This window comes from Balearica regulorum, chromosome 26 (assembly GCF_011004875.1).
Source record: "Balearica regulorum gibbericeps isolate bBalReg1 chromosome 26, bBalReg1.pri, whole genome shotgun sequence".
Lineage (NCBI taxonomy): Eukaryota > Metazoa > Chordata > Aves > Gruiformes > Gruidae > Balearica > Balearica regulorum.
Genome location: NC_046209.1, coordinates 2878909 through 2896344, shown reverse-complemented (window position 1 = coordinate 2896344; position 17436 = coordinate 2878909). Strand labels below are relative to the sequence as shown.

At 45.1% G+C, this 17436-nt stretch overlaps 1 protein-coding gene across 4 annotated transcripts in view; it reads right to left on the bottom strand.

The window, feature by feature from the left end:
• Positions 1 to 17436, bottom strand: part of REXO1 (RNA exonuclease 1 homolog) — a 41082-nt gene that overhangs the window by 4889 nt on the left and 18757 nt on the right. For 3 of the 4 annotated variants that reach the window (XM_075736385.1, XM_075736383.1, XM_010311420.2), the window contains exons 4-14: positions 14843 to 15044; positions 14000 to 14163; positions 12002 to 12139; positions 11001 to 11124; positions 9796 to 9909; positions 8484 to 8621; positions 6438 to 6551; positions 5711 to 5784; positions 2154 to 2264; positions 1657 to 1772; positions 1378 to 1516 (exon numbers count right to left, since the gene is read on the bottom strand). In XM_075736385.1, coding sequence (XP_075592500.1) covers positions 1378 to 1516; positions 1657 to 1772; positions 2154 to 2264; positions 5711 to 5784; positions 6438 to 6551; positions 8484 to 8621; positions 9796 to 9909; positions 11001 to 11124; positions 12002 to 12139; positions 14000 to 14163; positions 14843 to 15044 — 1434 coding nt within the window. Of the gene's footprint in view, positions 1 to 1377; positions 1517 to 1656; positions 1773 to 2153; positions 2265 to 4517; positions 4905 to 5710; positions 5785 to 6437; positions 6552 to 8483; positions 8622 to 9795; positions 9910 to 11000; positions 11125 to 12001; positions 12140 to 13999; positions 14164 to 14842; positions 15045 to 17436 lie in introns of those variants that run through there. The other variant, XM_075736386.1, reaches the window with a different exon arrangement.

Here is a 17436-nt window from a genome sequence, read left to right as displayed (position 1 = left end):
TTCGTCGTTAATAGTTTCACAGGCCAGCTCTGTAAATGCCCGAGAACAGCTGCAGTTTAACAGAAACAACCTGCTAGGCTCTTTGGAGTATAAAACTGCCAACATTATGGATAATCTTTCCTAGACTGCAGTCAAGTTTGGCACCCACCCAGGCACAATGATAATTACTTATGTAGATCAGGAAGACTGAGGAAACAGGATAATATAGCTTTAAATAAAAATTGAAATGCTATCACCATTTGGAGCTTGCCATGGCCATTAGCGAGATGTCGACTTTACTGTCACAGCCTTCAGACATTATGACTTGACATGCCACTGCCTGTCACGCTCTGCTATATTGCTCTCGGGTTCGTTCTCTTGGCAGTGTCTGCGATGCTAAGAGAAAATCATGCCTCTAAGAGGCCAACACAGTCATCTTGTGCTGATAAAACTGTAAATAATTTTTTTATGATGATGATGAACTCTCTGAGAGGCTGGGATAAAGGGTGCCATGGAGAGGTAAAGCGCTTTGCGGGCATTAAAACCTTCTGCTTCCAAACCACTGCCGTGAGTTGGCAGCCACAGCTTCTTCATCAAAGCAGCAGCATGATAAAGAATGGCTGGAGGAAGTTCTGGCTTGTGAGCACACACTGAAGACTCAGCTCAAGTTCTCTGGGATCTATGTTCAGAGTGCAAGGGGAGAGGACAGCCCTCCCTCGCAGGACAGCAGAGATGGTTGAGAGATACACAGGCTAGACTGACAAGGGCCAGGCAGGAGACAAGACAGATGAAAGGTGAAAATGGCTTGATCAAAGTAACACCACAAATCACAGCAAACGAGGCAGAGAACCTCATTCAGAGAAAAAACCAGACATGTTAACATTAGAAGAGAAACCACGAGATAATTATCTCCAGCAGCAGAGATAACAAAGAGGCTTGTCCTGTTTCTAAAATAGGTACCGTGGACATCCAGAGGGCACAGGGGACTCCAGAACCTGCCCTGATCATGCCCTGACCCTGGCTGAGTGCATCTTCAAAGTCAAAGCCATCCTTGAAAGTCAAAGGATGCTGACACCAACGGAGGATTCTTGACTATATGGCAGAGGTGCAAGGGAAATGATTCGAGATCAGTCCTTCCGAGCAGCCCTGCTCTACTCACCCTCTCCAGTCACCTCTAGAGGTCTGTCACTCTGGGCAGTACCAGTCACCAAAAGCTGGGGTGACACCATGAGTGATACACAATGACCCAGTCCCCTGCACAGACAGCTTCCCTTGGTTCACAGACAAGACAGATCTACTGTGTCCTCCTGGTTCTTGGAAAGAAACACTTCCTAAATTTAAAGCAGACGTATAACACACACCAGAGTGGGGAAAAAAACAGAGAGATATGCAAGTTACCTTTAGTGCAAATAAGTCGCTTTCCAAGCTATGCCCTATCAATATGGTATCTGCACTGAACATGTTGAGTAGGACGGCTTGGACATCCCGCAAGGTGATACTAGTGTTCTCCAGATCCTCTTCTGTCACACCTGAGAATCTGCAAAGGAAGAGCAGAAAGGAGGGCTTCCTTCACTAAAGGAATACCTCAAGGCCCAAAGCGTCTCAGCTGTTAGGAAGTGGTGGTCAGCAGAGTCTCAACAAGTGCTCCGAGCACTACGTTCCTGATTCTGACCTTACCTGGTGTTATAGTCCACCACCTTGGTGTCCGGTTTGACGAAGGTGTCATATACCACTTTCAGGTCAGAGTTGATCACAGTTACTCTTGTCAGCTCCAGTCCTTGCTTGGTGTAGCACTGGAAGCAACAGAGCAGACATGAAGACAAGTGCATGCCAACCACAACTTGGTATCAATGGAGCCATTCACTGAAGTGCTGCAGCTCCCAAAATGCAGCATCTCTAGTGTAGCAAGGCCAGCCAGCAAACGCTGCTCAGTATCGACCAGCTAGCTACAACTTTTCAAGGGTGCACGCAGTCCCCAGAAATACACATTCCTAAAACTAACTAATAAAAGCTAATTTAAATGTACAGGACCGATATGATTTACAGTCCACAGCAGAAAGGAAAGATGATGGTAAGGAAACAGAGCTTTCCTTCAGCCCTTCAGTATCACAGCCTTGGCCATCCCCAAAAAGCTTTATTTCCTTTGTACGTTGCCCCTATCATTAGGGACCCACCATTTCACAGTCTAACGCGTAGATTCCAGGGTAGCCATCCGTTGTAGGCAACTTCTCAAAAGTCTTCACAAAGCCATCAAGGCTCTCCTTTCGTCCATCGTGGACATGTTGCTTAAAGAAAGAAAGAAAAAAAAAAAAGGAGAATTGTTGACGGTAGGAACAAGAATCCAAAAAGTCCATTTCATCAGAACCTCCCACTTAAACAAAAAGATTTTTTTTTTTTAATCATTTCTAAAGGTTAATGAGGAATAAGTTTTGCCTACCAGTAGGTCTGAGAAGTTCACCACCATAGCAAACAGCCCCTTGATCCCAAAGCCAGATCAGGGCTACTGGCATCATACTGACAGCTACGTAGGAGCAAGACATCACACATCTAGGGACAAGAAGCTTTTGACTTTTAATTCCAAGTAGAATTACTCAGAAACGGTCACACTGAGGTCGTACACTGATCTAGGTCCAGCTGCTCGTTCCTGGTTTAGCTTGCGGCCAAGACATGCCCAGGTGCAGGATTCTAATCCCAGACATCCCTGTTTGAGCATTAGCGTCAGGTGTATCATAGCCCATAGATGGCATGAGAAACTGGTGTAATGAAGTACCAGAAAACGTCAACGTGTGCTAACAAATAAAAGCCACTGTATCCCAAAACCAGACAGTTCACAAACAGGAGCTACTGCCTACCAGCACTTGAGGCAATAAATAGAGAGTATTTCCAACCACTCTTCATTATCCACAGCTAAAGCTCTAAGGTCAACAAGATCCAGCACAAAGAGCTCCCCGAGCTAGCAGGAAAACTCAGAGAGAGATTTCACAAGTGGCTTAAGACAATGCGAGACTAAGCCGCTGCTGTAACAGGCACTCCCACTCTCCTCTCCTCCGCAGATCCCACCCTACTTGGTCAGCCTGAAAGCCTTCTTTGCAGGGGGAGTTTTAAACAGATCCAGTTACCTGCACCACCATGCCCGTGGGGAAGCAGGACACATAATCAAAGGCAAAGCAGAGGTTGCAACTGCCCTTTTGCCCACTAACATGGTTTTAGGTCAAATTAAACTGCTGCACCACACCCAGAGGTGAAGGTCTCTCTCCCTTATTCCCCAGTGGGGTTTTTTGTTTTGTCTATCCCTAAATCTCATTGTATTTGCACACAATCACAGCAGCCTGTGCACAGCCTCCTTCATGGTGGTTCTCACAGATCTCACCCTACAAGGGAAAAAAAAACCCTGTACTTGTTTGTCTCAGATAGAAAGGCTGGAGACGAACCGAGGCACTTGTAAAGCTGAAACCTGTAGGCAGAAGGATAACCAAAGCAAGGATTTGCATATTTTCCTCAACAGGTTATTACTGCAGGTGCAGCCAAAGTACAGAGAACTGCATCATTTGAAGTTAATGAGACAGCTGAGCCAAGACTGAGTCCAATCTCCCCCTGCATCCAAAGCCAGCACTGCTCAAAGGCCTCATTTTTCATCGCTTCCCAGGAGCAAGAGGCCACACTTGTCCATTCTGCATCTATGCCCATGAATCTATTTTGCTAAAGAACTGGGTAGAGCAGATTACCAGGCCAAAAGATAGTAAATGTTACTCTCCCTTGCAGCTTAATCCCTTCCCTCCCTCTGTAATACAATGTAACTGGGCAATGAAGGAAAGAAAGAAAAAAATAAATTTGTGTTTCTCTACACTAGTTGATGTTCTGCAACTGCTCTGAGAGGCAGGCAGAAAAGTTGCTTCTGTTTTTCAGACCAGAGAAAGAAGCAGACTCAGTTATCACAAAGAACAGCAGCTCCAGACCCCTTCGCTCCTGGGGAACCATAGGTAGGAGCACAGCTCCATCCTGCCATCTCCTGCCACACTGGCTAACTGCAGCATAATCCAGACAGGCACAACTCAAATGTATTTGGAAGGAAAAGACAGACATGCTTTTCTAACCAGCTACAGATCTAGTTTCTTAGAACAGCTTCTTATTACAAATATTTGCTGTTTTCAATGCTCTCCTTCAAAGCTGAAAGATACTGTGCTCCCCAGTAGCCCAAACATCTCATTGCATACTCTCATCCTGAGCAGGCTGCGGACTCCAACCTTAAAGCTATCAAAGGATGCTGCAAAACTCGTTCATTTGGATGAAAAAAAACCCCAAGAAGGCCAGAGCATAGTGATCTGTAGCAGCACAACAACTAGGAGGCAGATGTGAAAGGATGCCTGAGCCCTGGAGCACGGGCGGCATGCTTCATTGAGTATGAGGCTATTAGAGAGATTGTATGTTTCCTAAAAGGCCATGAGGTTTTATGGTCTACAACAGCCACGTAAAAACATGCGGAGATGTCGTGTTTTTATAGCGCCATCAATTCCTCCTGACTTCCCTGGTGGATTTTTTTTGGAACACTAATTAAAAAGAGATCCTAATTTCACATGAAAAAGAAATAGGAAAAGTAGCAGCCTGCCTGATCCCATTCATGCTTCAGACTGTGCAGGGCAAGCTTTTAGGGTGCCCATACAGACAATTCTTCCTATTTTAACAAGCCTTGAATTTTGCCCCAGAATTCCCTTCCTAGCTCTAGCTTTTGGCCAGAACAAGGACACACACCCTTCTAGAGCCTACAGTCAGCCTTGCTGGCCCTGTATCGCCTGAGGTCTTTCAAACAGTGGGAGAAGAAGATGCCTCGTAACAGATGTGCTCTGGGAGTCCCTTCCACTGGACGTGAGCCTTACAGATCCCCTCTCACTTGGTTCTGCATCATGCTCCTCTCCCCTGCACGGCAGCTGTCAAATATAAAAATGCCACTGAAAAAAGTGACGAGGAGAATCCCCAGAGACCTGAGGGAGCAGCAAAAGACGGATTGCTCCCTTCTGTCAATGGTTCAAGAGGACCAGTAATGCCAGGCTGGGAAGCCAACTCTCCTGTGGCCTAAAGAAAAAAATAAATAAAAAAAAAGCAGCTGTGCAAAGGTATCCCAGGTCTATCAAAGGGCCAAATCTCCATTCCTGAGTAGGTTTTTCATTCTGATTTCTAGTGCTGGGATCCTTTTCACCCCTCCCTCCTGAAGAGAAGTAATATTTATGAGTTACAACAGGCTCCTTGGGAAGGTTCCTCCCCTTAATACAATAAAGGGCGTGCAGCACACAGAAAACTAAGAAAAGATTTGGCCTACAGCAGAAAGTTACCTTAGCACAGGCATCTGGGAAAGTAAAATATGGGGAAAAGGTTTTGGCACACTGTTGTCAAGGCCCCAAGACTGCTCCTTAAAAGGAAATTCCTTATTTCTCACTTCCTCAATGTTTCCCTACAGAAGTCTGCATCTGAGCTTTTGCTGGGAAGCTTACTCCACTGGCATTTGCTTAGAATAAATGAAACCGCCTCACTCCGGACAGCCGAGTTTCCTCGTTCCTGCCAAACATTGCATTTTCCTACCTTTGCGTAGCAAAAGATATTTCAGAAGTACTTGTTTTCCCCCCTTAAGGGAAGCCACCATTCTTCTAAAGGCTTAAGCAATGATTACCTAGCCATCACCACTGTAAGCAGAGGACAAACGTCATTGAGAATAAAAAGGTGTTGCTCAGTAACTTACTTTAGCAACCTGGCAGCCTGGTGAACCCACAGCTCCTGAGCAGCAGCTGTAATGAGTTTCCCATCCACCTGGTACTGAAAGAGCAAGAGATAAGAGTCAAAAAGAGAAGAATCCTGTTAGCAAGAGACCTAAACTTTAGCTCTCACATGCAGAGATACCCTGGATGAGGGCAGCGACAATAATGTGTCAAACAAAGGGGAAAATAAGTATGGATTCGCACAGAGCAATCTAAAGAGTTTAAGTCTCTCGTACGCAGCCAGACAAACTCCAGAAGCCACCTGGATGCTCTGATGGAAAACCACGGCAGAGCTCAAACTAGGTTAGAGTCTTGCTGCAAATGAATTCAACCAAGACCAGTAAACTCTCCTGAGCAGTGACAGACATCTAGTTCTCCCAAGTCAGCCTCCTAAAAAGACTGATTTTCTCAAAAGGCACAGGAAGGTTTGTTTTTACTTTTACTTTTTTTAAACAAAGATGAACCAGCTCTGCTCCAGCCCCAATGTCACGTTTTCAGGACCATACTATTACTTCCCAGCAGCTCTTTGCAAGGCTATTTCAGCAGCAGCAGGGCCACCCAGTGACAAAACTAGGAACTGCCACAATCTGTGAGCATGACAAGCCCCAAGAGCCACAAAATGTTCCACAGCAACTCAAACCTGAGGTGGACTCTGTGTTCGGAGCTAGAGCAGAGCTAGCATGTGACAAAGCCCTCTTTGAAGAGATATACCTCTCTGCTTGCGTAGCCTTCCCCAGTGATGTACACACTCCTCTTTGCGAATGCAGTTTCCTGAGGCTGAGACCATGTACTCAGTACCACAGCGACAACAAATCCTGCAGGAGGCTTTAAGAGAAGAGAGAGAGAAAGAAGCAAGAGTCAGGTCATTAGAAATCCTCTACCTGTTAAACTTGGTGAAAACACGAGTAAATCAGAATCACCCAAGCCTCAAACACCAGTGAAACAATTTTTCTTGTTAAAAAGGATTCCAAATGTTGTTTCAAACTCCCATAAAGACACAGCAACCCCTCTGAAAACACAGTGCAGTAGCATTTGCCCCCCAAACGCTTCTCAGAGGCAAACATGCCACTCACTAGTGCTTTTGGTGTGTGGCATCAGCTCCACTACAATTCACATCAACATTTGCTGCGTTGTTTCTTCATCCACAGCAAATTACATTGTACTCTAACACAGTTATTTTAAGGAACAGGATAAATAAGTCATTCTTTGGACATCAGAGCTAATGAAGCCTGGTTTCCAGGGGATCTGTGCCTTGTCACTTCCAAATGACATTCAAGCTCTTCCTGAGCACAGCTTTTCTGTACGGATTCTCCAGCACCTAAAACCAGGAATGCTTACAGCACAGCCTGGCCCACTGAGGGGCAGCCACGGACTTCTCTCTCCTGTCATCTGTGCTTGTAGTGCTCACAATTCAGAGAAGGGAGATGCAAAAAGCCACAGTAAAGGAGTCGACTGTCATACTTCTGACGTCCATGCAATTCCCTGAGTTCTAGTGTGAGCATTTGAGCTACTAGCACATTCCCAGCTCTGCATAACACCAGCCTAGACCATTTTTGTCCACTGACCATGGTCCCAGCATTAACAGACTAGCAATAGCTTTAGTTAAATAAGAACAAATTCAAAGATCCTGCAACATCTGCAGGAAACTACAGAAACAGAACCAAGAACATGATCTTAGAATCATATAAAGGAGCTGGCTGGCTAACTGGAGAAAATAGCTCTAACAAATACAGTACTTGACAGTGTTAATGCAAGAGAGCTTTCGTACAGGTTGCTTCAGCAACCACAGGACAAATGTAGACACAAGGTGTTAACATGGATGAGCACTTAACACATTTTAGCAAGGTCTCTCCAAAGAGATGCTCAGAGGAGTGTGGCAAGGCACCTCAAAACATCTCCTAAGTGTGTGTTTTATCCCTGCTGGACCACAGCCTGGTCTAATCAGTGTCTGAGAAGCATAAATCCTGCTACAGGAGTTCACAGGATTCAGAGAGAGGACCTCACCCTGTCCTGAGGAAACCTGGGGGATCATTTTGTCCAGTTGCAAAAAGTGCTTTTGGGAACTACTTGGCCAGGACTGTCAAGAGATCAAGCAGAAAACTGTGCAATCCCAACCAGCAAGGCGTGACTCACCACAAAACCAGCCTGGCCCAGTGTCGGTCCCTATCACACCGTAACAGCAGTTCATACGCACAGACACAAAACAAATCCTTCCTCTGGAAGAGGGGAGTGTCATCAGATGCTAAACAGGAGCCTCTCTCCAACCGATTCCTTTGCAACAGCAGCAGGCAGCCTCCAGGTTAGCACAATGAAATTGGAGTCAAAACCTGCACTGAGCAAGCAAGCGTAGAACACATGCCCTTGCAGGGGGTGGCCAAAGGCAGCTTGTCCAGGGAGGAGATCCAACCAATTCATATTCGTTAGCAGCAATTAGAAACCTCACTCGTCCTCACAGCCCCACATGCCACAACCTATAAACCTTGTGTCCAAAATAACATTCTTGTGACATGCAAGCTGAAGAAACTCGCCCTCTAGAAACGCGGCAGACTTCTGCAGCCACACTCCTCTCCTCTGCGACCGGCTGGCCTGCAGAGACAAAGGTCACAGCCAAGGAGACCCATCACACCAGGAGCAAACTGCTCCACACTGAGACCAAGAATATCTTTACAGAAAAAGACCGGTAGCAAGCAGGACAGGTGTCTCCAGTTGTAATGTATCTAGCAAACCTTGCAGAATGAAAGAGCCAGCAGAGCTTACAGTCAGTTGTTTTCTTCTCCTCTGCAGTGAAGAGGACAGCGCGGCCGGGCTTCTCTGGGTGAGGCATTGGGTAACCGTTTTCCTTTAGCTGCTCCTCAGTCATGAGATACTCCTTTAGTCGCCGGTACAAGGCAGCTCCTGCACACAAAGACGATGCTGAAGTCAGATCACTTAAGTTTGGGCCGTTTCTCTTAACTGTTTTTCACTTTATCAAGCCTCCCGGCAGGGACTTCCACTATTTTGAACTTGCTTCCACTGCCTTCAGGATTGACAGGGAAATAGCTGCCAGGACAGTGTTTTTTAAAATCTGGTCACTGGCGCACAAGCTGATTTTTAACCTCTTTAACAACCAGCATTAAGTCTGGGAAACAGGTGAAACAGAATTCCTCCAAAGGGCCCATCTTCAGGCCTTTTGTTACCAATGTGAGACTTCTCCCATTTTCACGTTTTAAATGCTTTAAGTGATAATTTGTAACACAGCCCAAAGAACACCCCTCAAAGGCCACCCACAAGGCTAGCTAAAAAATTCATTATCAGAAGCTATCTTCTTGCTCTTGATTTCAGGCTGCTTGTTTCATTTCACAGAATAATTATAAACTTCTTGCACTCTGCTCAATATCTCTCCTTTCGCTGGTACGTTAAACCCTTCCAATATTGCTGTGTACCCTTTGATGTTGCTTAGCTGAGCTATACCAGCCCTTTTAAGCTTTCTCCATGTCAATTCCTTCTGCTCTGTGGCCTCCTTGTCTCTTCTCTGATCTCCTCCACAATTTGCCTACATCTCTTGGCAACCAAAATACCCATAACCAATTTGAGCCAACACGAATAACGCTTGTGGCACAATCCTTTGGCTACGATACGACCTTACTATGACATTCCTAAATGTGGAAACGAGCCCTGCAGAGGAGATGGAGATATTTGTAAGTCTGCCTTTTAATCTGACAGGCACATTGTAAAAGACTGCTTCGGGGCAAGAAAGTTAAATCCGGACAGAAATAAAAGCCCAAAAGTCAGTAATACCCAAAACACAAGAGGCAGCTCTGAACAGTTACTGATGCTACATCAAAGCCACACGGACACATCAGTGAACTCGCAGCCCAAAGTGGAGAAGTAAGGAAGGTGCTGATCGGAGGGACATACCGTTCACCGAGCGAGTCTGCAGCCAGGTAACAACTCATAGCACTGGCCCGCAGATAAGTCACAGCACTTCATGCATCAGCAAGATCCTGCTCTCCCCAGTCACTGGGTATAACTCCCCAGTTATACCCCCAGCTAATTTACAGGTCACAGCCTCGCAGGAGCAAGGTCTTACCTGTTAAATCCTCTGCTCTCAAGCTCCCTGACCGGTTCAGAGTAAAGCTCGTCTTTGCAGCAAGCTTCCCTCCCAGCACAGCTTCATGGGACACCACTTTCTTGTTACTTGTCTCTGCAGCAAGAAGACAGAAAAAGCAAAACAGGACAGACATCAAGTACCCAGCTGAGTAAAAGTGACTTCAGTCCTAGAGACTGGGCCAAAACACATCGGCAAAAGGAGGACTGCATTTATCCTCTTGAATTCTTGCTCTGCTCCAGAAATTGGCACATGTAAGGTAGTGGCCTAGCACTTTCACTGCAGCACTATGGGGAGCTTTCTGTTTGCACTGTCAGCCCACAGGAACTTTTTTTTTAAGAGCAGCAAGGCCATTTTCACATTTCCCCTGGAAACTCTGGTAGCTCTACCTGCCTACTCTGCACAGCAAGCCCTCCTTCTGACCAAAAGCAAGACAGGACCAAGCACAGAAGCAACTCGACCCAGTCATGTGCTGTATGGTGGGATCACCCACCCACAGCGAGCAGCTTGGTTGTTAGGTCCCTGCAGACCGGACTCCCACACTGAATCTTTCAGCTTCCTTTAGAAAGGAGCTTCAGAGCTCTAGAATATGCTCAGCACATCAGATAATGGCAGATAGGTGCTTTTTACTAATCATTAACTGGCAGCCCTCTCCGAAAGGCCAGCCTCCCAAGTTCAGCCGCTCTGACTAATGGCCATGAAGGTAATGAAGACAGAGGGGAGAAAAGGGAAGAGACCAGGAAAAAAAAATTCACAAGAACAGCACAAATTGATTGTTTAATGTACCCTCTCGAGAGCCAATAATGAAATGTCTTAACCCTCTTCGTTTCTCTCTTGAAGCTTAATGTGTGTAACAGATTTCTGCGGTGATGGACGAGTCTATCACTTTGAAGGCATCATGTGAAAGTTACTCCATTAGCGGGGCTTTTCATTTTAAAGAACTTGTGCTAAAAAAAAAAAATCCATGTGGCATTATCTCCATTTAGGTTCAGACAGCCAACAAAGCATTGCAGGACTTGCCTCTTGAAGGCCCATTAAAGCTTGCCAGACTATAAAAAGCTAACTGGAGTTGTTTGCCTTTCAGCATAATGCTTCTGAGAAATGGGTCTGTCTTTTCAACAAGTTCCTCTCCGTGGCTTCTAATCCAAGCAGGGCTCCGATTATTAAACCACAAACGTGGTACGTACTGTTCGTACTGGACGGGGAATTGGGCACTAGACTTCGGAGCTTCTTTAAGGTGTTCACTGCCACATTCAGGTAGATGTTGCGACTGGTGCTACGTTCATAAGCCACCTTCTCTTCTGCCAGAGCCTGCAAATAATGCAATTCATTACTACATACTCTCTTTCCACTACTGCTTTTGGAGAAAAGACATGGTTGGCTCTTAAAATACAGAATCCAAGTATGATAGCAAAAAGAATTGCCTGTCAAGGAATTGAGCAATAAAGTGGAACATGGCACAAATACATTCCGGTTCTGGGGCCTGCTTGGAAGAGTAAGAGAAAAAAAATAAATTGTATTTTTAAAAAAAGTGCTGGGAGAAGCATTTTCATGTGAAACCTTCCCTGACAGATTAACAAAGCAGCTCTGGAACTGCCTGGGAAAGGCTGTTTTCCCCACTTTGGTGGCAGTGCAAGATCTTAACTGGAAAGAAAAGGAAGTCTGGCAAACAGTCACTCCTTGGATGCAACAGGAACATTCCCCCTAGGGCACCGCGAAGGTAAAATCCCACAAAAGAAATCCTTGTGGCGTCTGGTTTGGTTACAAAACACACCACGCAATGTCCCATGCTCACCCAACTAACATTAATGGCCAAAGCTTTCCAAGAAAATGCATTACTTTCTCAACTCTGCTTTTGGAAATCCTACTGTACTATTCCCTACTGCTAGAAGGCTCCTTAAAACCCTCACAGTTCATAAACAGCAACTTTTACCAATTACATCTAATCTCACTTACCTCTGCCGAACACTTAGATTCCAGGAGGTGTTTGCTGCTCTACACAGCAAAAGGCCTCCCACTGGAATTACACTTTCTGTTGTCCAGTCTGGAATTATTTCATGCCAGTCTCCTCTACAGAATTGCATGTGGATATGAGAGGGGTTTTTATGAGTTTGCTACAATTTTAGATCTCAGTCATGTTATTCTCTGCTGCAGACTTTATTCATAAGAAGTACGCATCAGTACAGACCTTGTCAAACGCTTCCTGGGAGGAGGAGCAGAATTTCAGGCACTCATCAATGAAGAGATTGAGATATCTTTGACGAATGTTTGTTGGGACTTTAGCACCAAATTCTGTGGGAATAACAGGCCTCTGTAAGCTGGTGCTCTAGAGATGAGACAGAGAGAGAGAAAGAGGCTATTCAGGGTTTAACTATGTTGCTTTGAGACTCTCACATTTCCTGCTATGTTATTAATAGCGGCATGACTTCCTTTCTAAAAATCTGCCCAAAGCTAAACATAACACACATCATTTTTGGTACTAAAACCGCCACTTGAAGCTTTTATGCCACCTTCAGTATTTAAACTACTTCAAAAGACAACCATGTTTCATTATGCAACTCATCCAGCAGCCAAGGACTCCCAGTGGCATTAGTCACAATGCTACATTTACACATACAAGCATTCCAGACCACGAAAATGATGACGTTTACATTAAGAGATTCAAGATTAGGATGGTACCAACATCACGCTTTGAATTGGAGACATGAACACATGACACCAGCTGTGCGATGACAGTCATGGTTTTCTTTTCAGCACTCCGGTTGTGAAGAAAGAATGGGAGGCCCACTCCTGCCAGGCTGGCAGCCAGCTAAATCCCACTTTCCGTGGGATTCCTGTCACTTTACTGCATTGGGGTTTTTCTTTCTTTTGTATCATGATGCTCCTGAATGGATTTTCCCCCTTAAATGGAACGACATATTCTTCATGCGTAAAACCTGCACATTGGACTGAGTTACAACCTACCACTGCAGTTTTCCATTTAACACCAGTTTATCCACCAAATCACGTAATTTGCGTCTTTTTTTGAGAAGAAACTGTATGTTCACCCCTAAAGCACCCAATTTTTTTGTCAGTCTTTCTCTGTCCCACCCAAGAGATATCCATAAACCAAACCACCTGCTGCAATCTGTAATAAAAACAGCTCTACAGAAGATAGGAGCATGTTCAAAAGCGAGCAACTAGTCCTATCTCAATGGGAAGAGTGCTCGTTTTGCTCATGAGACTTCCACTTTGATGCCTTGTTCAAGGGGATTTGCTCCTTTTCATTACATATGTATTTTTTCTCATCCTCTGCTATGATACCCTTAAGCACCTCTGTAACACTGGTAAATATTTTATCCTTTCAGCTGCTTCTTTTATTTTTAATCAGCTTCAAGATATATATTACTATGGTGGCTTTTTGGGTGGGGAAGGAAGAAAATGACTTTTCACTCCTACAGAAATAATGAGTGCGTTATGACATATCTTAACACAAGGTATCATCAATAAAGATATCTTTAATCAACTCCTGGCACTAACCACACTCCTTGCCAGTCGCTCCAGCAAACAGCTTCCTATGCCATCCACACGCTGCTACACGAGCAACTCTACTCTGTATTGTCTTAGCAAGTAACATGTTCCCCAGCGCTCGTGGGGAAAGAAGGGACTTCTTCACTGAGGAACTCATAGCACAAGTACCCAAAGGCTGGGCAGGTATCCCAGAAAAGACAAAAAAAATTGTTTTTTTCCCAAATATTAACACCAACATGAAGTTTAAATGATAACATTTGAACTATATAGGTCACTGTGGGACTTTATTCATAACCACCTTCCTCAGTACAGCCCACAAAGCCCGGGAAGGCCGTGAATCCAGCGACACCTTTTGAACAGGAGAGGCTCCAAGTCCCTGACACAAACAGCTGCACACCTACCCAGACAGCTCAAGAGAAGACTCAAACTGAAGACGAGTGATCAATATTCAAAGAGATCAGAGCAGCACTTAAGTATTTCTGTCTTTTTAAGCTCCTACCCCTCAAGTGTTTAATTTTTTATACAATGCTATCGAGGAAAACCACAGGAAGAAACAAACCCATTTAATCAACCTAATCAAAACATCACTCTTCAGAGAGCGCTAAGTTTGGAGCAGCATAGTTAAACATACCACCCTCAATGGGGAATGACCAGAAAGATTTCAAATTTCTCTTACCTGTAAGGAGGGAACATGTGCTATCCTTTTCGGCACGACGGTGCTGGTGGTCTTTGAAGCCATCCCAGCTAAGGTGCAAGCCTTCAGAGAAAGGGTGGGTGCTTCAGAGTCATTGGAAGGTGTGACACTCCTGCCAGCAACACTCGTCTTGCTACTCACAAGGCCTGCAAGAAACAGAAAACGTATTTAGGCAGAAATCCTGCCACTGGGCTTCAAGTTGCCAGAATGAACTTACTGTAAAAGGCCCATGCTGCAAGCTGTGATTTTTTCGAACGGAAGCCTCCAAAGGGATACAAATTGGGTAATTTTACCACCTTCCAGGCAAGGATGAAGGAACCTTCTGCCAGGAAACACGCCTCATTTCTGTTTGCTTTGGGGTAACTGAGTCAGCAGAGTTTAAAGAGGTAACCCTGTCAGCTACAAAGCACTAAGTGCCCATCACGTCAGCTCTGAGTCCTTCCAACTACAAAGGGATACCAACCAGCATAAATTGGTACTTCCCCCCTGTTCGTGCCACCTCTGAAGGCTTGAATGGAAGAACAAAAGAGGAGCAAACACACTCCAAGGAAGAAACAGAAAAAGAACAGGCTGAAGTGAGGGAGGCTGGGTGAGACAGGTGGGGAAATGGGGCTGTACGTCTAATCTGTTGCTTTTCTGAACAGGATGGAATTTCTCAGGGGAAAGACATTCCACTTCTCACTATCAGCAAAGATTCACGTCATGGCCAATGCTACATATCTCCTGATAGTTTCACATCTGCTCAGGAGAAATTTAAACAGAAGGCAGTGTCTTTTAACAGGGGGGAGGACAAGATAGCAATCCCAAATAACGCTGCTGGCTTACTTTGTTTGGCTGCAGCAGAAAGGGCTACATTTGGCACGTGAGCAATCCTCTTCTTTTCTCCTGGCAAAGAAAGAGAGGCCTTTTGAACGGCCACAGCCAGCTGTGCCGCCTGCTGCTGAGCCAGCTGGATCCTCTGGTAACAGACCTCCTGAGCGGTGGGGGGACGGTACGGCCGGATTACGGGCTTGTTCGGGACCTCTGCCTGCACGGACAAAAAGGTTTTAGAGCCTCCATGCTCTCCTGCTTAATCCCCACCCTCTGGCTTCCATTCACCCAGGAAAAGTCTCTTTTCCTCAATCCCCATCCGTTAGCAAATACAGGTTTTTGAGAGAAGATGATCCCAACCATCTTCCAGAACAAAATATTTAGTGTCACCCATGAAAAAATATGACATTAATGATTCACCCTCTGCAAGGCCTCCCAGCACTCTAGCACGTTCCTAAATTGGTAGGTGGTACGTAAACTGCTTGTTTAATGGCATGATGCTCCCCATCCCCGTGCCTAACCCACTTCTGGACTCTGTCAATACTCTCAGCTCTAGCCTTGCACCAGAAAACGAATCTAGCCCCGTACTGCCTACTGCGCGCTGCTTTAGTTTATGCTGCAATGAAAAAGTGACCAACTCTTCTCCAGTCCCCCTCGCTACACGATGCGGAGTTTCACAGCTCTCTGCCTCCCTGTCTCTCCCATGCTGAAGAACCAGTGCCACCTACCCTTGCATTACAGCAGCTCCTCACCTCTCAGCAGCCTTGTTTCAGGTCTCTAATTCCTGTAACTACTTAAAAGTCTCACATATATGTATTTATGGGATTAGAGCATTACATAAACTGAGCTCTGAATTTTAAACAGGCTCTGCCCCTGCCTACTTCTGGAGGCATTTCACTGCTTCAGCCGTTACTGACACAAACAAGTTATACATGCATTTTCTTTGATGTTCAAATTTAGGTTGCAGGAAAGGTGCCAGAAATTACGTCAGCAAAGAGAGAAGTTTTCTAGCAGCAGAAGTACAAACTTCTCCACACTACTTAATAACCTTTGAAATCTGAGAAACAGGCCTTCCCTGCCGAAATTTCTTCAGAGAAGAGTGCACTCACACAGCCCACGTGTAACGTGGCGTTTCTGAGACCGCAAATTGGGGGCAAGCTGGCACCTCCTGCATTCCTGGTCTCTGATGCCGACACCAGCTTCTGGATACCAAACTGAGTGCAGTCAGCTATTAAATGATAATTACAGACTTCCGAGCAGAACAGGTCACTCATTTGCTGCCTCACCTTCAATTCCTTTGGCCCACCATTTCCCCCAACAACTATACCAGAACTCAGCTCCCTCCTGTGCTGCTTGCTCAGTCCTTGAGCTATAAATCACAAGCAAGACTGAGCAAATATTCTACTCGGAGGCTCGCGCTTTGCCTTGTCCCTCCACGCTGTGCATAAAAGCAGCAGTTCAGGTCTTACGGCACCTCCTGAACAGACTTGGCGGCGGCAGCAGCAGCGCTGAGCTGAGATACTCCAGGGAACGCGCGTCCCGGTGCGTGCGCACGGCAGCTGCTGCTGAGCACACCAGATCGGCTCTGTTTGCCCATGCAATGGCTGTGCTGGGGCTCACATCTTTGGAAAGCATTTTGGGATCAGCTGTCACATTAAGAAAATGTATTTAAAGATTTGTACATGTCTAAAAGGCACCTATTTACAATAAATATTTGAGGTAATGAATTTCCAACCCATTTGCTTCAGTCTCTTATCTCTTCACTTTGGAAGAAAGGGCCCTTATCAAAACACATGAACTGGCTGAAGATATGTAGTTAAATAAAACGCATTGTATTGACCTCAGGGCTTCAAATTATTAAAAGCAAAGAAACCTTTTCTAGGCAGAGAGGAAAGGAAGAACAATTAATTTGGACTACCCAGCTCAAATCAGTGTGTAAGTCTCTACTCTTATCCTGCTGGAACATAAAACTGACTAATCTGTGCTCAGCACCTGGAGGGAAACACATTAAACCCTCAGAGAAAACATGAATTAAAATCCCAGTGAGAAAGAAATAAAAAAAATCAGAATGTCTTCCTTGTCTTTTTTTTTTTTTTCCCTTCTCCTCTGTATTTAAAGTATTTTCACAATTGTGAAAGAAGAGTATCAAACAAGATACTGTTGCTATCTTGGCTGATTCAGAACAGATGTAAGGTAAGAGTTTTAAACATCTGACAAAATTCCTACAGCTATCTTTTAGGTCCACAAGACAAAGCAAAGTACTATCAGACACAGACTGACCTTGTGTCCAGCTAATTTTTATCTAAGTAATTGAATGACTATAGAAAAATGAACATCTCCATCTATCCCAATGAGTTACAAGGTGCAGAATCGGTTTACTCTTTCACAGCTCACCCCTGGTTTTATGGAAGTTTATTAGAATTTTGCTGCCATTTGTAACAGAAGCCTCACCACGTTTTTCAGAAATCAGAAAGGGGAGGAAAGAAATCTGACATAGACGGATTCCAGCACAAACAACTCGTACACTACTGCCTGAGCCTGGGACTGCACCATTTTCCAGGTCGTAACAGGACAGAAAATCCTCACTTTAAAGAATCTAAACTTTTGCT